At 48.8% G+C, this 18,117-nt stretch overlaps 1 protein-coding gene across 1 annotated transcript in view; it reads right to left on the bottom strand.

The window, feature by feature from the left end:
* The window catches only part of LOC137433227 (pro-neuregulin-1, membrane-bound isoform-like), a 376,724-nt gene that overhangs the window by 98,786 nt on the left and 259,821 nt on the right, over positions 1-18,117 (bottom strand). Inside the window, exons 6-7 of the mRNA XM_078784011.1 lie at positions 12,490-12,665; positions 10,672-10,775 (exon numbers count right to left, since the gene is read on the bottom strand). Of these exons, the coding sequence (XP_078640137.1) occupies positions 10,672-10,775; positions 12,490-12,665 (280 nt within the window). The remainder of the gene's footprint in view (positions 1-10,671; positions 10,776-12,489; positions 12,666-18,117) is intronic.

Genomic DNA, 18,117 nt, shown 5'->3' with positions numbered 1-18,117 from the left:
TTCTCTCTTCCTCTCGTTTTCTCTTTCTCTCTTTCTCTCTTTCTCTCTTTCTCTCTTTCTCTCTTTCTCTCTTCCTCTCTTCCTCTCGTTTTCTCTTTCTCTATTGCTCTCTTTCTCTCTTTCTCTCTTTCTCTCTTTCTCTCTTCCTCTCATTTTCTCTTTCTCTCTTTCTCTCTTGCTCTCTTTCTCTCTTTCTCTCTTGCTCTCTTGCTCTCTTTCTCTCTTTCTCTCTTCCTCTCGTTTTCTCTTTCTCTCTTTCTCTCTTTCTCTCTTCCTCTCTTTCTCTCTTTCTCTCTTTCTCTCTTTCTCTCTTTCTCTCTTCCTCTCGTTTTCTCTTTCTCTCTTGCTCTCTTTCTCTCTTTCTCTCTTTCTCTCTTTCTCTCTTCCTCTCGTTTTCTCTTTCTCTCTTGCTCTCTTTCTCTCTTCCTCTCGTTTTCTCTTTCTCTCTTTCTCTCTTTCTCTCTTTCTCTCTTTCTCTCTTTCTCTCTTTCTCTCTTCCTCTCGTTTCTCTTTCTCTCTTGCTCTCTTTCTCTCTTCCTCTCGTTTTCTCTTTCTCTCTTTCTCTCTTTCTCTCTTTCTCTCTTTCCCTCCCTCTATCTGTTTGCATGTGTTCTATGCACAGCCACATCTTTTAAGTTACAAACTCCAAACTCTGGGTGCAAATACAACTTTGTGTGTGGGAGACAGGGGGATGGGGGATGGGGGAGGGGGGTGTACATTATCTATGTAAATGTGTACCGTGTAGCTCCACCTGGTGGCAGTGGCAGAGGGTATTACAATTTCGTTTTTTCCCTGGGCAAGGCTGAGGTTGAAGCACTCTTCGCAGAGGTAAATTGTCCTCCTCCCTCTTCCCCCCCCCCCCACCCCGCCCCTCCCTTCCCTCCCCCCTCTTACACTACCCCTCCCTCCTCTCCTCCGCTCCACATTCTATCGCCGGCACCATGAACAAATAATTAATCAATCCCTATTATAACCGACAGGTGCACTGCAATAGTGGAACATCTATGCCCCCAGCAAATGATGTATGCAAATGAAGATATACTTAAACACTGTGTATTTTCCTTTCATTGATGTCCTCTTTCCCCACCTCCGCCGTGCACTTCCACCTTCTTCGTAATTTCCAATCCTATTTCCCAAACATCCCCCCCCCCCCTCAGTTATTTCGTCAGGAGATGCACCATGCCAATAGAGCGTGCAGTGAAGAAGCCATAACAAGGTCATCACTGGCTATCGCTTCGGTGCTATTTCGGTAAGTTGTTATTCCTCAACCGGCAAACTGTATACTGGAGCTTTCCCAAGGGTTCACTGGCACTCGTGACATTTGGTCAGACTTACCCAACGTGCCACAAACGTTCCTCAAATTCTGATTTGTACCTCCGCCACCGAAGGTAGACCGAGGTTATGTTTCACCCCTGTTTGTTTGTCTATCTGTGTGTCTGTTTATCTGTGAGCAGGATGTCTCAACACGTTATACTCGGATTTGGACAAAACTTGGTGGACAGGTTGGGTGTGACAGGTTCAATGCAGGTGGTATTGCAGGTCGTCTCACAAGAGATGCCATGGTTTCATTGGAAATTTTGTAACAAAAGTTGGGACTTTCATTTTAAAAAGATGTGAGGTGCATCATTTCAAGAAAAAAGATGGAGAACAAAAGGAAATGCTTCTGAGCTCAGAATTCAATTTGGTAAAGGTCAAAGGTTTACAAGTGAAGACAACTAAGGTCATAAAATGTTTGTAAATTCAACAACCAGCTTCCTGTGTCTGTTGCCTCTTGTTGCCACACCGAGTTCTTCAAGAGTGCAGCACATCATCACCGCATGCTTTTTCCCCATATTGACTGCTAATCTCTACCATTAGCCACCCGGATATCTACCACCCTGATATCTACCATTATCCACCCTGATGTCTACCATTAGCCACCCTGATATCTACCATTATCCACCCTGATGTCTACCATTATCCACTCTGATACCTACCATTATCCACTCTGATATCTACCATAAGCCACTCTGATATCTACCATTAGCCACTCTGATGTCTACCATTAGCCACTCTGATATCTAACATAAGCCACTCTGATGTCTACCATTAGCCACCCTGATATCTACCATTATCCACTCTGATATCTACCATAAGCCACTCTGATATCTACCATTAGCCACTCTGATATCTACCATTATCCACTCTGATATCTACCATAAGCCACTCTGATATCTACCATTATCCACTCTGATATCTACCATTAGCCACTCTTATATATACCATTAGCCACTCTGATATCTACCATTAGCCACCCTGATATCGACCATTAGCCACTCTGATATCTACCATTAGCCACTCTGATATCTACCATTATCCACTCTGATATCTACCATGAGCCACCCTGATATCTACTATTAGCCACTCTGATATCTACCATTATCCACTCTGATATCTACCATTATCCACTCTGATATCTACCATTATCCACTCTGATATCTACCATTATCCACTCTGATATCTACCATTATCCACTCTGATATCTACCATTATCCACTCTGATATCTACCATAAGCCACTCTGATATCTACCATTATCCACTCTGATATCTACCATAAGCCACTCTGATATCTACCATTATCCACTCTGATATCTACCATTAGCCACCCGGATATCTACCATTATCCACTCTGATATCTACCATTATCCACTCTGATATCTACCATTATCCACTCTGATATCTACCATTATCCACTCTGATATCTACCATTATCCACTCTGATATCTACCATTATCCACTCTGATATCTACCATTATCCACTCTGATATCTACCATTATCCACTCTGATATCTACCATAAGCCACTCTGATATCTACCATTATCCACTCTGATATCTACCATAAGCCACTCTGATATCTACCATTATCCACTCTGATATCTACCATTAGCCACCCGGATATCTACCATTATCCACTCTGATATCTACCATTATCCACTCTGATATCTACCATTATCCACTCTGATATCTACCATTATCCACTCTGATACCTACCATTAGCCACTCTGATATCTACCATTATCCACTCTGATATCTACCATTAGCCACTCTGATATGTACCATTATCCACCCTGATATGTACCATTATCCACTCTGATATCTACCATTATCCACTCTGATATCTACCATTATTCACTCTGATATCTACCATTAGCCACTCTGATATCTACCATTATCCACCCTGATATGTACCATTATCCACCCTGATATCTACCATTAGCCACTCTGATATGTACCATTATCCACCCTGATATGTACCATTATCCACCTGATATCTACCATTATCCACTGATATCTACCATTATCCACTCTGATATCTACCATTAGCCACTCTGATATCTACCATTATCCACTCTGATATCTACCATTAGCCACCCTGATATGTACCATTATCCACCCTGATATCTACCATTACTTGTCCTGATATCTAGAGTGCTTGGTGAGCTACTCATTTTCCGAGCTGAGCACACTCATCCCGGCTGGTGTGTGTGTGTGTGCGTGCGTGCAGCAAGGGTGAAGGAGAGAGAGCCATGGCGAGGCTGCACACGGTGCGTGAGGGCATCACTGCAGACGGGTGCGGCACGGAAACGCGGGAGCACGATGTGCAGGTAAGTTCAGCTTCTGACGCACATCTACGGAATCACCTTCATCTCTCACACAAGTCATCAGAGTAGAATCTTGTCTCTATTGAGGACCTGGAGGTTGTTTCTACTTTATTATGACGCGTTTGTACCTTCATGTGTTTATCTGCACGTGGTGTTTGATGGATTCCTGTATTTATTAGCCCGCTCCCCGCTCATTGGGAGACAGGGTTTTGCCAACACTTCCGTGTGTGTCTCTCGGTGGTTTTTATCTCCATATATGGGTTTTAGGAGGTGAGAGGGAGTTCTCCCACAATTCAAAAATCTCCACCTCCTCTTTGGTAAAGGATCATTATTCATGAATCAGATTGTGAAACTTCATTCTCCTATCTTTGTTCCAAGAGCTCTTTTTAGAATCCTCGCTGAACCTCTGGCACCCTCCACTTGCGGCTCATTTGTCGTGATATTCCCCGGAATGCTTTTTAAATACTCAGTAAGGGTTTTTTTTCCTTCATCATCCTTGTTGCTCCGACCATCACTGGTACAATTTCAGCTTTCTTCAATTTCCAAGACCTCTTGCCCTCATTTTTCAGATCCTTGTATTTGAGCATTTTCTTGATTTCTGAAGCATTTCATCCAAAGTCATTGGGAACCGAAACCTCAATCGACCGAGCGCTATGACCGGACACAATGCTTTGTTTGCAATGTCTACACTTGATGGGATCATGTTGTCATGTGTGAGCGCTATGTGTTCATTTTCAAGGATCGAGTTTGGTTTGTGTTTCCTTGATTGTTCTGGAACCGGAATGTTGAAATGTTTATAGATGTGCTAATGATTACTCTACGGACTCTGTCATGTCTTTCTGTGTACAACTGTTCCGACATGAGTTTTTTACATCCCGAAAGGAGGTGACTGGTACTTTCTGTTTCTACCCCACAAAATCTGCATTTGTCCGATTGGCTCAATCCCGCCATTTTCTTAAAGCCATTTGTGTAGTATCCCTGGTCTTGGGCATCCATGATGACTCCCTCATTCTCCATTAGCCATTCCAATGAGCTTTCCCTCTCAATCCCTGGTCTGTCAAGGTATTTTTTGAGTCTTCCTGCTCTTTTGTCATTATCCCATTTGTCAGAGTATGTATGCTGATATTTCTTTTTGCAATTTTATTTTTCTTCTTTGCGATCATTGGGGCTGTATTTGTTTCTGTTTCGTTTTCCTGTATAGTATCCTGCACTTTCACCTGTTTTTGGAAGTTTGTTGCTCAATGTAGACCGGGAGCAGGGACCTGACAAAAATGAGTTCGTTCAACACCCACTACATAAAAGGTTTGACACCATACGTAGTTAGTATGGACCCTCTAGATCACTGCTAGGTAGGTAGTAGTCTCAAATTGTGGTAGCACTTTTTTTCTGCAGGTCATTTTATAAACTGACATGTAAACGCCGTGAAAAGCAATGATATTAGGGGTAGGGGAAACATAATTTACTATTTCTTAACTTTTTAAAATCACAATGAAGTCATTTTGGTATCAATATGTGCCTAATGGAATGCTCTAACAGTCCAATGCACCTGTATAGCAACACAATAGGTTTTGGAGGAGGTATTAACCAAAATAGGGGGAAGGGAGTGACAAATAATGCTCCTTTTTGGTATCATTTTTGATATAAAATTATCATCTATCGGATTATCAACTATTTTACAGAAGTACGATTAGAAACAATACAGTGTAGTGCGATGCTACGCGCACGACTTGCTTACCAAGAAGGGAAGCGGACAACGCAGGTAACAAGAAAGAGTCTTTATTGGAAGAGCTCCACTGTAGCACTGAGGAGCTCGGGGCTGCGAGCCCCGTGTATATCCCGAGGCCACACCTACCCCTCGGGCGTGGTCGACGCCCACTTGGTGCGCGGAATGATGCCATCACGCCAGTGAGCTTTCGTGTCCGCCACACGTGCCCCCCCAGAATTCCCGCGCACCTGGAGGGTCAGTTTGCGGGGCAAACGGATGACCCGGCCGAAGTGCCCTCTGGCGACTGGCGGCGTCCGGGGTGCAGGGATGCCAGCTGGGATGCCTCCGGCTGCACCCGGGATGGGTGCAGGACCGGGGGGCGGCGTGCCGGCGGGGCTGGGCGGTGCCGGAGGTCCGCCCGCAGGGGGGCGGCCCCGACGCGGCGGCCGAGCCACCGGCGGTGGGTGGTCCACGTCGAGGTGGGCCGGCTTGAGACGATCCACTGAGACGCGGCCAGGAGTACCGCCGATGTCCAAGGTGAAATGTTTCACCCCGGTTTCCAGCACGTGGAAAGGCCTGTCATACGGGGGCCGCAGTGGTGTCCGGTGGGGGTCGTGCCGGACGAAGACGTACTCCGCGGTGCGAAGCTCCGGGGCGACGTGCGTAGGTGGGTGCCCGTGGTGCGCCGTCGGCACCGGGGCGAACCTCCGGGCTGTCTCCTGCAGCGCGGAGCGCTCCTGCGCCGCGGACCATGGTGCCGTGGGGTCGGGGAGGAACTCGCCCGGCACCCACAGCGGTTGTCCGAAGACCAACTCCGCCGCGGATGCGCGCAGGTCGTCCTTGGGCGCCGTCCGGAGGCCCAGCAGGACCCAGGGGAGCCTGTCGACCCAGCCGCCGTCGCGGAGGGTGGCCCGGAGCGCGGCCTTCAACGAGCGGTGGAACCGCTCGCACAGGCCGTTGGCCTGGGGGTGGTAGGCCGTGGTTCGGTGCAGCTGGACCCTGAGCCCCCGCGCGATCGCCCCCCAGAGCTCCGAGGTGAACTGGGGGCCGCGGTCAGACGAGATGTCTGAGGGGGCGCCGAACCGGGCGACACAGGTGGCGATGAACGCCTGCGCGACGTCCGCCGCCGTCGTCGCCGCCAAAGGCACGGCCTCCGGCCACCGGGTGGTGCGGTCCACCATTGTGAGGACATGGGTGAAACCCCGTGAGGGGGCAGAGGTCCCACCAGGTCCACATGAACATGGTCGAACCTACGTTCCGGCACCGTAAACGGGACCAATGGGGCCTGGGTGTGTCGGTGCACCTTCGCCCGCTGGCACGCGAGGCACGTCCTGGTCCAGCCGCGGACGGCCTTCCGGAGGCCATGCCAGACAAACTTGTCGGCGACCAACCTCTGGGAGGCCTTCGTGCCCGATTGGGACAGGCCGTGGATGGCGTCAAAAACCTGGCGCTGCCAGCCCGCGGGCACGATGGGGCGAGGCCGCCCGAGGGAGACGTCGCACAAGAGGGCTGTGCCCGTGCCGTCGAACGGCACCTCGGTGACGCGGAGGCCCGTGACGGCGGTCCGCAAGGCCTGGACGCCGGGGTCAGCGGCCTGGTCCGCCGCCATCCGGGCATAGTTGATGCCGAGGTGGACTGCGTGGGCGACGGAACGGGAAAGGCAATCCGCCACCGGGTTGTCCTTCCCCGCGACGTGCCGGATGTCCGTCGTATATTCGGACACGGCCGAGAGGTGACGCTGCTGCCGGGCCGACCACGGCTCGGTGACCTTGCCCATCGCGAAGACCAGTGGCTTGTGGCCGACGAAGGCCGTGAACGCACGGCCCTCGAGCAGATGGCGGAAGTGCCTGACCGCCAGGTGAAGCCCGAGCAACTCGCGGTCGAAGGTACTATAACGGCGTTCGGGCGGGAGAAGCTGCCGGCTGAAGAACGCCAGCGGTTGCCAGGCACCACGCACCCATTGCTCGTGCACCACGCCCACCGCGTAGTCCGAGGCGTCGGTGGTGAGGGCGATCTGTGCATTGGGCGGCGGGTGCGCGAGCATGGTGGCATTAGCCAAGGCGAGCTTCGCGCCCGCGAACGCCGCGTCCATCTGCTCGGTCCAGGTAACGTCACCTTTGCCCGGCTTCCCTCGGAGGGCCTCGTGCAGGGGGCGCAGGAGCTGGGCGATGCGGGGCAGGAACCGATGGTAAAAGTTTACCATGCCCAGGAACTCCTGGAGCCCCTTGATCATGCGGGGGCGCGGAAACCCCTTCACCGCCTCCACCTTGGCCGGTAGGGGGACGGCCCCGTGCCTGGTGACGCGGTGTCCCAAAAAGTCGATGTCGGCGACGCCGAACCGGCACTTGGCGGGGTTCACGATGAGGCCATGCTGGCCCAGGCATTCGAAGAGCGTGCGGAGATGGTGGAGGTGCTCTTCGTGGGACGTGCTGGTGACGAGGATGTCGTCCAGGTAGACGTACACGAAATCCAAGTCACGCAAGACGCTGTCCATTAGTCGCTGGAACGCCTGAGCCGCATTCTTCAACCCGAAGGGCATCCGAAGAAATTCGAAAAGTCCGAATGGCGTGATGACGGCCGTCTTCGGGATGTCCTCCGGCCTGACGGGGACCTGATGGTAGCCGCGTATGAGGTCCACCTTTGAAAAGAAGGACATGCCCGCCAACCGGGCGGAGAAGTCCTGAATGTGGGGGATGGGGTAGCGGTCGGGGGTGGTGGCGTCGTTGAGGTGCCGGTAGTCCCCGCACGGTCGCCATCCCCCGCCGGGCTTTGGCACGATGTGGAGCGGCGACGCCCAAGCACTCTCGGAGCGCCGCACGATGCCGAGCCGCTCCAGCGTAGCGAACTCTGCTTTAGCTACCACGAGCTTCGTCGGCTCGAGGCGGCGTGCCCGGGCGTAGACCAGTGGCCCGGCGGTGGGGATGTGGTGTTCCACCCCGTGCTTGACGGCCCCCGCCGAGAAGGTGGGCCGCGTGAGGGCCGGGAAGCCGGCGAGGAGGCGGGTGAATTCGTCCGCTGCCGGAAGCGTACAGATCATCCTGGCCGGAACCGAACCGCTCAGCAAGCCGCTCGGCGAGCCGCTCGATGAGCCGCTCCAGGAGCTGCTCAACGAGCCGGGCAGCGCGCAAGCGAGCGAGCTGAACGTCTCGGCCTGGACGAGCCTTCTGTGCTTTACGTCCACCAACAGCCCATTTGCACACAGGAAGTCCGCGCCAAGCAGTGCCATAGGCAGGTCAGCAGTGACGAACGACCACCGAAAAACCTGCCATCTGAACCGCAGAGAGAGGCAGCGTTTTCCGTATGTGCGTATGGACGTACCATTGGCAGCAAGCAGCGCGGGGCCCCGGCCCGCGGTTTGCTTGTCGTACGTACCGGCGGGAACGACACTCACCTGCGCTCCCGTGTCGCACAGGTAACGGCGCCCGGATAAGGTGTCCGTTATGAATAGTAGGCTGTTTGAACGGCCGGTGCTCAGTGCCACTACCGAGGGCCGGCCCGGGCGTTTCCCGACCTGCCGAATGAGCACGGCGGGCGACACTGCCGAGCCTCGTGGCCGAACTTGGTGTGAAACTGGCACCAGGCTTGCGGTTTTTTCCGCGGCGGCGGAGGTGGGCGTGGCGTGGCGTATGCCACGAGGCGCCCGTCAGGGTAGGGGTGGTCACCCGCAGGAGGTTCAGCGGCCACGCGGTGTGTCGCGTAGTAGGGGTGGTCACCCGCAGCAGTTTCGGGCTCGGAGTAGGGGCGTGCAGCCGCAGCCGCCGCAGCCCCGGGAGCCGCGACGGCCGCACCGAAACTCACCCGCGTGTCCAAAGCCGCGAATAACTTGTTGGCCTTGGCAGCGAGAGCTCGGGGTTCCGTTATCATGGAACCGGCCAACGCGAGGCGTACTCGTGCCGGCAGCTGGTGTCGAAATAGTGCTCGGAATAGAAAATCCGGGGTTTCGTCACCCAGCAGCGACAGCATATGGTCCATTCGGACCGACGGTCGCGTGTCGCTGTGCTCGGGGAGGTCCAGGAGGCGGTCGGCTCTTGCGTCCTCTGTGAGGCCAAACGTGGCGAGGAGGAGACGCTTGATCACCTCGTACCTGTGGTTGGCTGGTGGGTTCCTCAGGACAGACACGACGCGGGCGGCTGTGCCGGGCCCGAGGGAGGCGACCACGTGGAAGTACATGGTCTCGTCGCTCGTGATACGCCGAAGCCAAAATTGGGCCTCGGCCTGAACGAAGCAGACCTCGGCCTGAGCCTCCCAGAACTCAGGGAGTTTGACCACAACTGCATTGTTTGCCATTGCTATGGCGTGTTCGGTTGGTCAGCTACGGCTGAGCCAACGTCGGGGTCACCAAATGTAGTGCGATGCTACGCGCACGACTTGCTTACCAAGAAGGGAAGCGGACAACGCAGGTAACAAGAAAGAGTCTTTATTGGAAGAGCTCCACTATAGCACTGAGGAGCTCGGGGCTGCGAGCCCCGTGTATATCCCGAGGCCACGCCTACCCCTCGAGCGTGGCTGACGCCCACTTGGTGCGCGGAATGATGCCATCACGCCAGTGAGCTTTCGTGTCCGCCACAACAGTATATATAATTTGAGAGCCAGACGCATCAAGACAGTCTTGGAAATCTGGGAAATTCCTTATCCCTGAGTGACAACTTAGCGCAATCGTGTGAGGAATTCATTTGTAACTTATATACGACATCAACAAAGACTGGAACGAAGGTTGATGATGTGCGGTACTGGTTGTGCTGCCAGAAGCAGAAAAAGAATGAAGGGCTTCCTCCAACTAATGGCAGCCTTATTCAACACCTCAAACGAGCAAACTTTCAAGCGTATGTCTGGAAGAAGTCCCTTGATGCCATGCGACATTTACCACCCCCAGAAGAGCATGGTTGGGAAGTACAGAATGACTCTCTGCAAGCAGTCCTAATGACTAAGGATCCTACACCAAGTGGACTGTTGGAATTAACACGCTGTGGATGCAGGACATGGAGTGGAGCAGACTGTTTGTGTAAGTCAACGATTTGGGCTGTACTGAATCTTGTAAATGTATGGGACATGAGGAATGTTGCAACCCCTTTTCATCCTTCCATGACTCAGAGTCTGAGGATGATGACTAATTAAACGGTAAACATAGGTAGTACTACTTTTAAGCACAACTTTTCTTATGGGGTTTATTATGTGTTATACACCTGCACTCCAGATACATGTAAACTAGAGAAATGAATATCTTGTTACTATACATTGTATATTCATGAATTACCTACATTATTATTGTTGTTTTAAAACAAGATATGACCCAAGAAATGTATGGTCAGAACTTGTGTTTCACCAGCCTGGATGGGGTACCGTCTTCAATGAAGGTATACTTTGAGCTGCTTTTCTTGTGAATGCGAAAAGCTTCCTCATTTCCAGTGTACCATAGCAATACAAGCACTAGCAAAGTCATATTTAGGTCACATTTTATGAAGAAGCTTGTTGGTGAATGATTTCTTTCATCTGCACTGTAAATATTCACATCATGGCACTTGACTAATTATTCATGCAGTTGTTTGCATACTTGTTAAGACTTTTGTAACTTGCTCAGTTCATAGTAAACTTATGTTTCGGTCATACTGAAGCCAACATTTTCACAAGGAGAGGTGCTTGCGTTTGTTTTTGAAATTGGGAATACTAGGGCATGCCCGTACTATATATATATATCTAAAATTATATCCCCCCCCTCTATTTACATGAAATGGTTTGGTCCATTCGCAAAGCCAAAGCGAACGGCTTGCGAGTACGGTGACAATCCCCCCCCCTCTATTTACATGAAATGGTTTGGTCCATTCGCAAAGCCAAAGCGAACGGCTTGCGAGTACGGTAGAACCCCCCCCCTCTATTTACATGAAATGGTTTGGTCCATTCGCAAAGCCAAAGCGAACGGCGAACGGCTAAATCGCCATAGCTCGGTAACTACTTGTCCGATTAATATGAAACCTTGAAAAGGCACATCCTCAGGTCCCCAGCAATATACCTGGCAAGTTTCAAGTATATCGGACCCGTGGTTGTCGAGAAACAGCGGTCACAGACACACACACATACACACACACATACACACACACACACAGAGATTACTGGAATTATAGATAGATTAAAGCAATAATAAAGCAATAATAATATTAAGTTTTGAATTTTATATCAAATATGATCCCAAAAAGGAGCATTATTTGTCACTCCCTTCCCCCTATTTTGGTTAATACCTCCTCCAAAACCTATTGTGTTGCTATACAGTTGCATTAGACTGTTAGAGCATTCCATTAGGCACATATTGATACCAAAATGACTTAATTGTGATTTTAAAAAGTTAAGAAATAGTAAATTATGTTTCCCCTACCCCCCTTAATATCATTGCTTTTCACGGCGTTTAAATGTCAGTTTATAAAATGACCTGTAGAAAAAAAGTGCTACCACAATTTGAGACTACTACCTACCTAGCAGTGATCTAGAGGGTCCATACTAACTACCTATGGTGTCAAACCTTTTATGTAGTGGGTGTTGAACAAACTCCTTAATCTAGCCCCCTATGAGATTTAGCTCCCGGTCTCATGGATTAAGGATACCTTTCCCGATTTGTTGTTTTCTTGCTCGTGTACAAATCTCATTCCAGAGTCTGTTGAGCTTTTCACATACAGTACTCCGCTTGTCCTCCACACGCCGTTCTACCACTAGCCACCCTGATCTCGGAATGCATTGGTTTTAGTGGAATAGTTTATGAATAGTTAAGAAGTTTCCTTATTTGGGTTTCTAAGTTAAAGGTCAGCATCGCATAAAGTCGTCAATTTTCATCCTATTGACCTGAAGCTTTTTAGAATTTGCATATTGGGACACAGAATTGGTTCACCAATTAAAAGGTAGAAACTGATTTTTTTTTTTTTTTGATAAAAAATGCTTAAAATCGTCAATTTTCATTTTGTAATTTTAAAACCATTTTCGTCATGTTTAGCACACGGAAGAAGACGACGTCTGCATACAAACGGATGCGGACGGGCTTTGCATTTCCAGCTCCTTTCTAGTTTATTTTTACATTGCTGAACTCTAATGGAGGAGTTTGTGTTGAACATTATTACATGTAAAGGTTTATCTCGAATCGTTCGTTAAAGTCACTTACCTGCTGCACGTAGGCCGACCTGGACACGGCGTGTGACGTGGCTCGGTTCGGACTCCGAGCGGAATTCCGAGCGAGGCGCAGCATCGTACGGGCTCACCTGCTGCACCCGGGACTGGCTGCTCTCATTTGTACCTCGTCCCCCGAGAACCTGCAGCGCCTGCTCGCCTGGAAGGACTCTAGGAACGAGTCACTACTAGTGAGTCGGGAACGGTCTCCAGAAGGAAGGCAACAAGACGAACAGTGCGATGAAACACAGATGGACATCGACAATGCTGCACCATGTGACTCTGGGACTGGTCAAATTCCTCTGGCCAAGGAATAAATCTGAGCATAATCTCCCATGACTTGTTAAATCGGGAGAGGCGGGATGGCTGGGGGAGATAATTATTGTGTTTTTAATGTATTTGTTCATTGAGCGCACCCCGAACGGACAGCGAAGTTTTCTCTAATCTGCATCATCACTGAACCTGAACAGAGAAGAGACCATCATAATAAAGGATTGGAATGCACGTCGTCTGCCCATCATTGGATGGGATTGGGAGGTTAGCTCATCCAAATAGAAGGGTATGGTGTGTGTGTTTGTGTGTGCCTGTATGGGACTAGAATGAGGGGTGTTGTCGGGGGACGAGTGATTAGTGAGGTGTGGTGTGGAGGAGCACTTTGTGTGGGAAGGAGAGATGAAGATTGTTCACCTGAAATATACGAACCACCTGGTTAGTTGGTTGACAAAAATTCAAATACCAAAACATAAGCTGCTGCCCGAGAGAGCAACCACACTATAGATAAGGAATGGAACCGGCTGTCAATGAGGAACCTCCAAGACCAGACAGATAATAATTGCTACCAGCAGTTTTAGCCTGGAATGTTGATAATTGGGCTGGCGAGAGCTTACCGGACAGCGAACGGGATCTTAAACGTCTACAAACTAATGACGGCAGACGTGACTAACGTCCATCTGAGCGACTGCACACACACATCGATACCTCACTCAGGCTGACTGGAACGGTCTTCAATCAGCCATCAAACATCTGAACTGATCTCCCATCTCTACTGTCTCTGACATCAACTCATCCTGGGAATTCTTCCCAAGTAAACTGCTCTCTCTCATGCACAGATTTATCCCATCCCGTCTTCAGTTGTTCTACCCTTCCTCCCGTCCATGGTAAACGGAATCTTGTGGTGAGGCAGTTGCCCTGAAGCAACTTGCCTTCACCTTCTGGAAGGCAAATCCAACTGAAGGAAATCTCAGTTCCTTTCACAAAGCTCGGAACAAGTGTGTGTCTACCCTCAGGAGAGCCAGGAAGCACTATCTCTCTACTCTTAAGACTGAACTCTCAAACCTGTCTCCTTCCTCCAAATCCTGGTGGTGTCTGGTCAAATCTGTTTCTGGTGTTTGTTCCCCTTCCATCCCCTCCCTTACCTCAAATGGCTACACAGCTGACTCCGCACGTGAAAAAGCTGAATGCCTCAACTCTGTGTTTTCCTCTAAATCTTGTGTCCCAAACCCATCTCTCTCTGTACCCAACTTACCCAGCTGAACCCAGCTGCTCCTGGACTCTGTGTCCCTCTCTCCTGACAAGGTTGAGAAGGTTCTGTCAAACCTCGACTCTCATTCAGCAACCAGACCAGAATGCATCAGCCCACGGGTCCTAAAATCTTGCTCTGCCGCTCTATCTCACCCTCTCTCTGCTCTCTTCACCCTCTCTTTTGCTCAAGGTCATCTGCCATCTGCTTGGAAATCAGCCTACATTATAGCTTTACACAAAAAATGTGCAAAATCAGATCCTTGCACCTTCAGACCAATCGGCCTGCTCCCAATGATCAGCAAGGTCATGGAATCAATCATCGCTTCTGATATTAAATCCTTCCTCTTCTCCAATGGCTTGATCTCGGATCATCAATTTGGATTCAGACCAGTTCACTCTTCTCTGGACATGTTGCTTCTGCTGTCTCAACAATGGATGGAGGTCCTCAATGCCAGACAGGAAATCAGAGCTGTCTCCCTTGATATATCACGTGCCATCGATACGGTCTGGCACCCAGCTCTGTTCACCAAACTCCCCTCCTATGGTATCCATGGAAATCTCCACACATGACTTGTGGACTTCCTCTCTGGTCGTAGGCGACGTGTGGCCCTGAATGGAATTCTCTCATCTCCCCTTCCTGTTCAGGCTGGGTTTCCCCAATAGTGTTGTGGGCCCTGTGTGTTTTCTGGTCTTCATTAATGATCTCTCTGACTCTCTGGAAAGTCATATCTATCTCTTTGCTGATGACTCCACTCTCTGCCGCTCCATATCCCAACCCGCAGATCTGCAGGCAGCAGCCTCTTTACTCTGTGCCGACCTGGATAACATCACAAACTGGTCAAACAAGTGGAACATGTCTTTCAATCCTGACAAATCTCACACTCTCACTTTGTCTCTCCAAAAACACCATCTGGACAACCCTCCCATCTACTTTCTGAACAATCCTCTTGAAGAAGTTCTGTCACTAAAGCTTTTGGGTCTCGCTATCCGCCATGATCCTTCCTGAAAACCACATTTCCAAGCTGGCCTCCGAAGCCAGTCGCCGACTGGGCATCCTCCGTCGTGCGAAGTCCTTCCTTGGCACACCTGAGCTCTTCACCACATACAAAACTTTCTTCCGTGGCTTGATGGAATACTGCTCTCCCCTCTGGGCTGGTGCACCTGCCTCACACCTAGCTCGGCTTCACGCTGTAGAAACCAAAGCTTTTCAAATCATTGGTATCTCCGGTGATGAAGCTGAGCTGAGGACCTTTCACTCACTCACCGCAGGCAGGTAGGTGGTCTTTCTGTCTTCTATCGACTCCTCTCCGCCTTGTTCCCCCTGCTCTGTCTGTGCTCTGTCCCCCAAATATTCCTGCAGGACACACAAGATCTGCCAGCAACCCTCTTCTGGTGAAACTGCCAAAATCAAGACTCTCTGCTCACCTTCACTCCTTCATTCCTCTTTTCTCCCACCTCTGGAACAAACTCCTTCACTCTCTTCAATCCCACTCCACCCTCCAGGTCTTTAAAACAGCTGTTCACCACCATCTCTTATCTTCCCTTATCCAATCCTTGATCTTTTGTACCCCCGTTAATACACCCCAATTGGGGTCTAAGGAGAGGTATACGGGGTAGGGGGGGCGGTGGGGTATGAGAAGGGGAGGTGTTGCCCCCCAAAATAGGTATTTTTTTGTTTGTTTGTTTCAAGTCTTATGATTGATTATGTTAGTATGATTCTATATGCTGCCCTGTCTTCTAGCAACCATTGAAATTGGTTTAAAATACCTTTAGTCAGTGCAGTATACTGTTTATTCTACCAGGTGAGCGTCAGGGGTATTGCTCCTATTTTAGATCATCTAATCTCGATTATCGAAGAGATGAACTTGTAAAATGGGTCGTGATGTCCGTTCCGTCCGTTAACCTTTTGCTCTTTTTGCACATTTTGAGCGAGGAAGCTGATATTTGGACATGACAGTGACCAAGTGATTTGGCAATAAAGACTATTTTTGATTTATTTATCAATCATTTAATCGATTACATACAGTTGTGGCCAAAAATATTGGCACGCTTGCCCTTTTTTCAAATAACTGACAATTTTCTCTAAAAACAAGTTAAAATTTGACAAAAATATTTGGTCTCCACAAGTCTTTATTTCACTGTAAATATTACAGAACCTTTGTTTTTGATTCAGAACTTACTACATCCTTTTAAATCAGAAAATAAAAATAAATGGCTTTGACAAAATTATTGACACCCTCGACTTCATATTTGGTAGCACACACGGCCGTTGGACAAAATAACTGCAGTCAAACGCTTCCTATATCCATGAATGAGCTTCCTACACCTCTCCACTGGCAGTTTGTCCCACTCTTCTTGTGCAAACTGCTCCAGTTCTCCCAGATTTGAAGGGTGCCTTCTCCCAACTGCTGTTTTCAGATCTCCCTGGAGGTGTTCAATGGGATTTAGATCTGGACTCATTACTGGCCACTTCAGAACAGTCCAGCGTTTTGACTTGAACTATTCCTGGGCTTTTTGAAGTGTGTTTGGGGTCATTGTCCTGCTGCAAGACCCATGACCTTCGACGGAGACCCAGCTTTTTCTGACACTGGGTTGAACATTGCGCTCCAAAATGCCTTGGTAATCTCCTGATTTCATGATGCCATGCACACATTCAAGGTACTCAGTGCCAGAGGCAGCACAGCAACCCCAAAACATCACTGAACCTCCATTTTTGACTGGAGGGAAGGTGTTCTTTTCTTTGAACACCTTTGAAGGTGTTCGTGTGTTCGTGAACAAGATATCTGGAAAAGTTCTGAACGGATTTGGATGAAGGTTGGTGGGATGATTGCCCTTGGGATAAGGAAGAATTGATTAGTTTTTGGTGAAGCTCAGGATATTATTCCGGATCCAGGAATTTTTTTTACATTTTTTTGGGGAAGATTTTTCCTGTTTTACTGCATTAAAGCTTTTATTCTTATTCTTAAATGATGTTTTTCTCCTCTAATTCCGAGAAATATCAAAATAAATTCTCTGACAGTTAGGGCTTACTTTCTTTTTCATTTATTGTTTTGGGGAGAGGGGATGTTAAACAAAACGTATTATTCCAACTAAACCCACGGCGGGAGTATGCGCTCTACTGAGTGGCGTTCTAGTTTAAAATGAATTTGTAAAAATTTCTAAAAAAAAAGTTCCACTCTGACATTATGGGGTATTGTGTGTATATCAGTGACAAAACATCTGAATTTAGTCCATTTTCAATTCAGGCTGTAACTCAACAAAATGTGAAAAGTCAAGGGGTGTGAATACTTCCTCAAGGCACTGTATGACAAAACTTGGTTGGGTTGTTTGGGCGACAAAAACAGGCCGATTCGATTTTGGCCTGGTCCACATCCTGGCCTGGCCTCTCAGTGCGATACAAAACGTAAACTGTTCAGTTTGGCGGAGGTGTGCTCTCTACCGAGTACCGTTCTAGTTATTATTACATGATTGTAATATTTATACGCGTTATTATCCATATGCATTATTATATGCTCACATTATTACATACGTGCATTATTATATCATTATTATATGTTTGCATTATTACGCGTGCTCATTATTATATCATTAATATATACTCGCATTATTAGGTCATCTCATCTCGACTCTCGAAGAGATTAACTTGTAAAATGGGTCATGATGTCCGGATGCCTGTCCGTCCGTCCGTCCGTCTAACTTTTTGCTATTTTTCCTGATTGTCATCCGACTGATTGTTCCGTAACTTGACACATGAATACAAGAAAGTAGCCCACACAATAGCCCAGGCTTCGAGTTTTCGATTTTGGATCATGAGGGCTCCCAGGGGGGTTACTCCCCAGTCTTCGGAACCCTACTCGTCCCTTATTTACCAATTGATTGCTCTGACACCCGATACAGCCCTTCTGCTCGATGGTCCGCACAATAGCCCAGGTTTCGATTTTCCTATTTTGGATCAGGAGGCCTCCCTAGGGGCTATTTATTACGTACGTGCATTGTTTTATCACTATTATATGCTCACATTATTATGTACGCACATTATTTTATCTTATTATAATAGAGCAAACGTGCGTGTATGGTTATGTTTGTTTGTTTGTTTGTATGT

Source organism: Myxine glutinosa, chromosome 8 (genome assembly GCF_964187855.1).
Source record: "Myxine glutinosa chromosome 8, kmMyxGlut1.1, whole genome shotgun sequence".
NCBI classification, from domain to species: Eukaryota; Metazoa; Chordata; class Myxini; order Myxiniformes; family Myxinidae; genus Myxine; species Myxine glutinosa.
The sequence above is the reverse complement of the archived record's forward strand: the minus strand, read 5'-3'. Positions and strand labels throughout refer to the sequence as shown.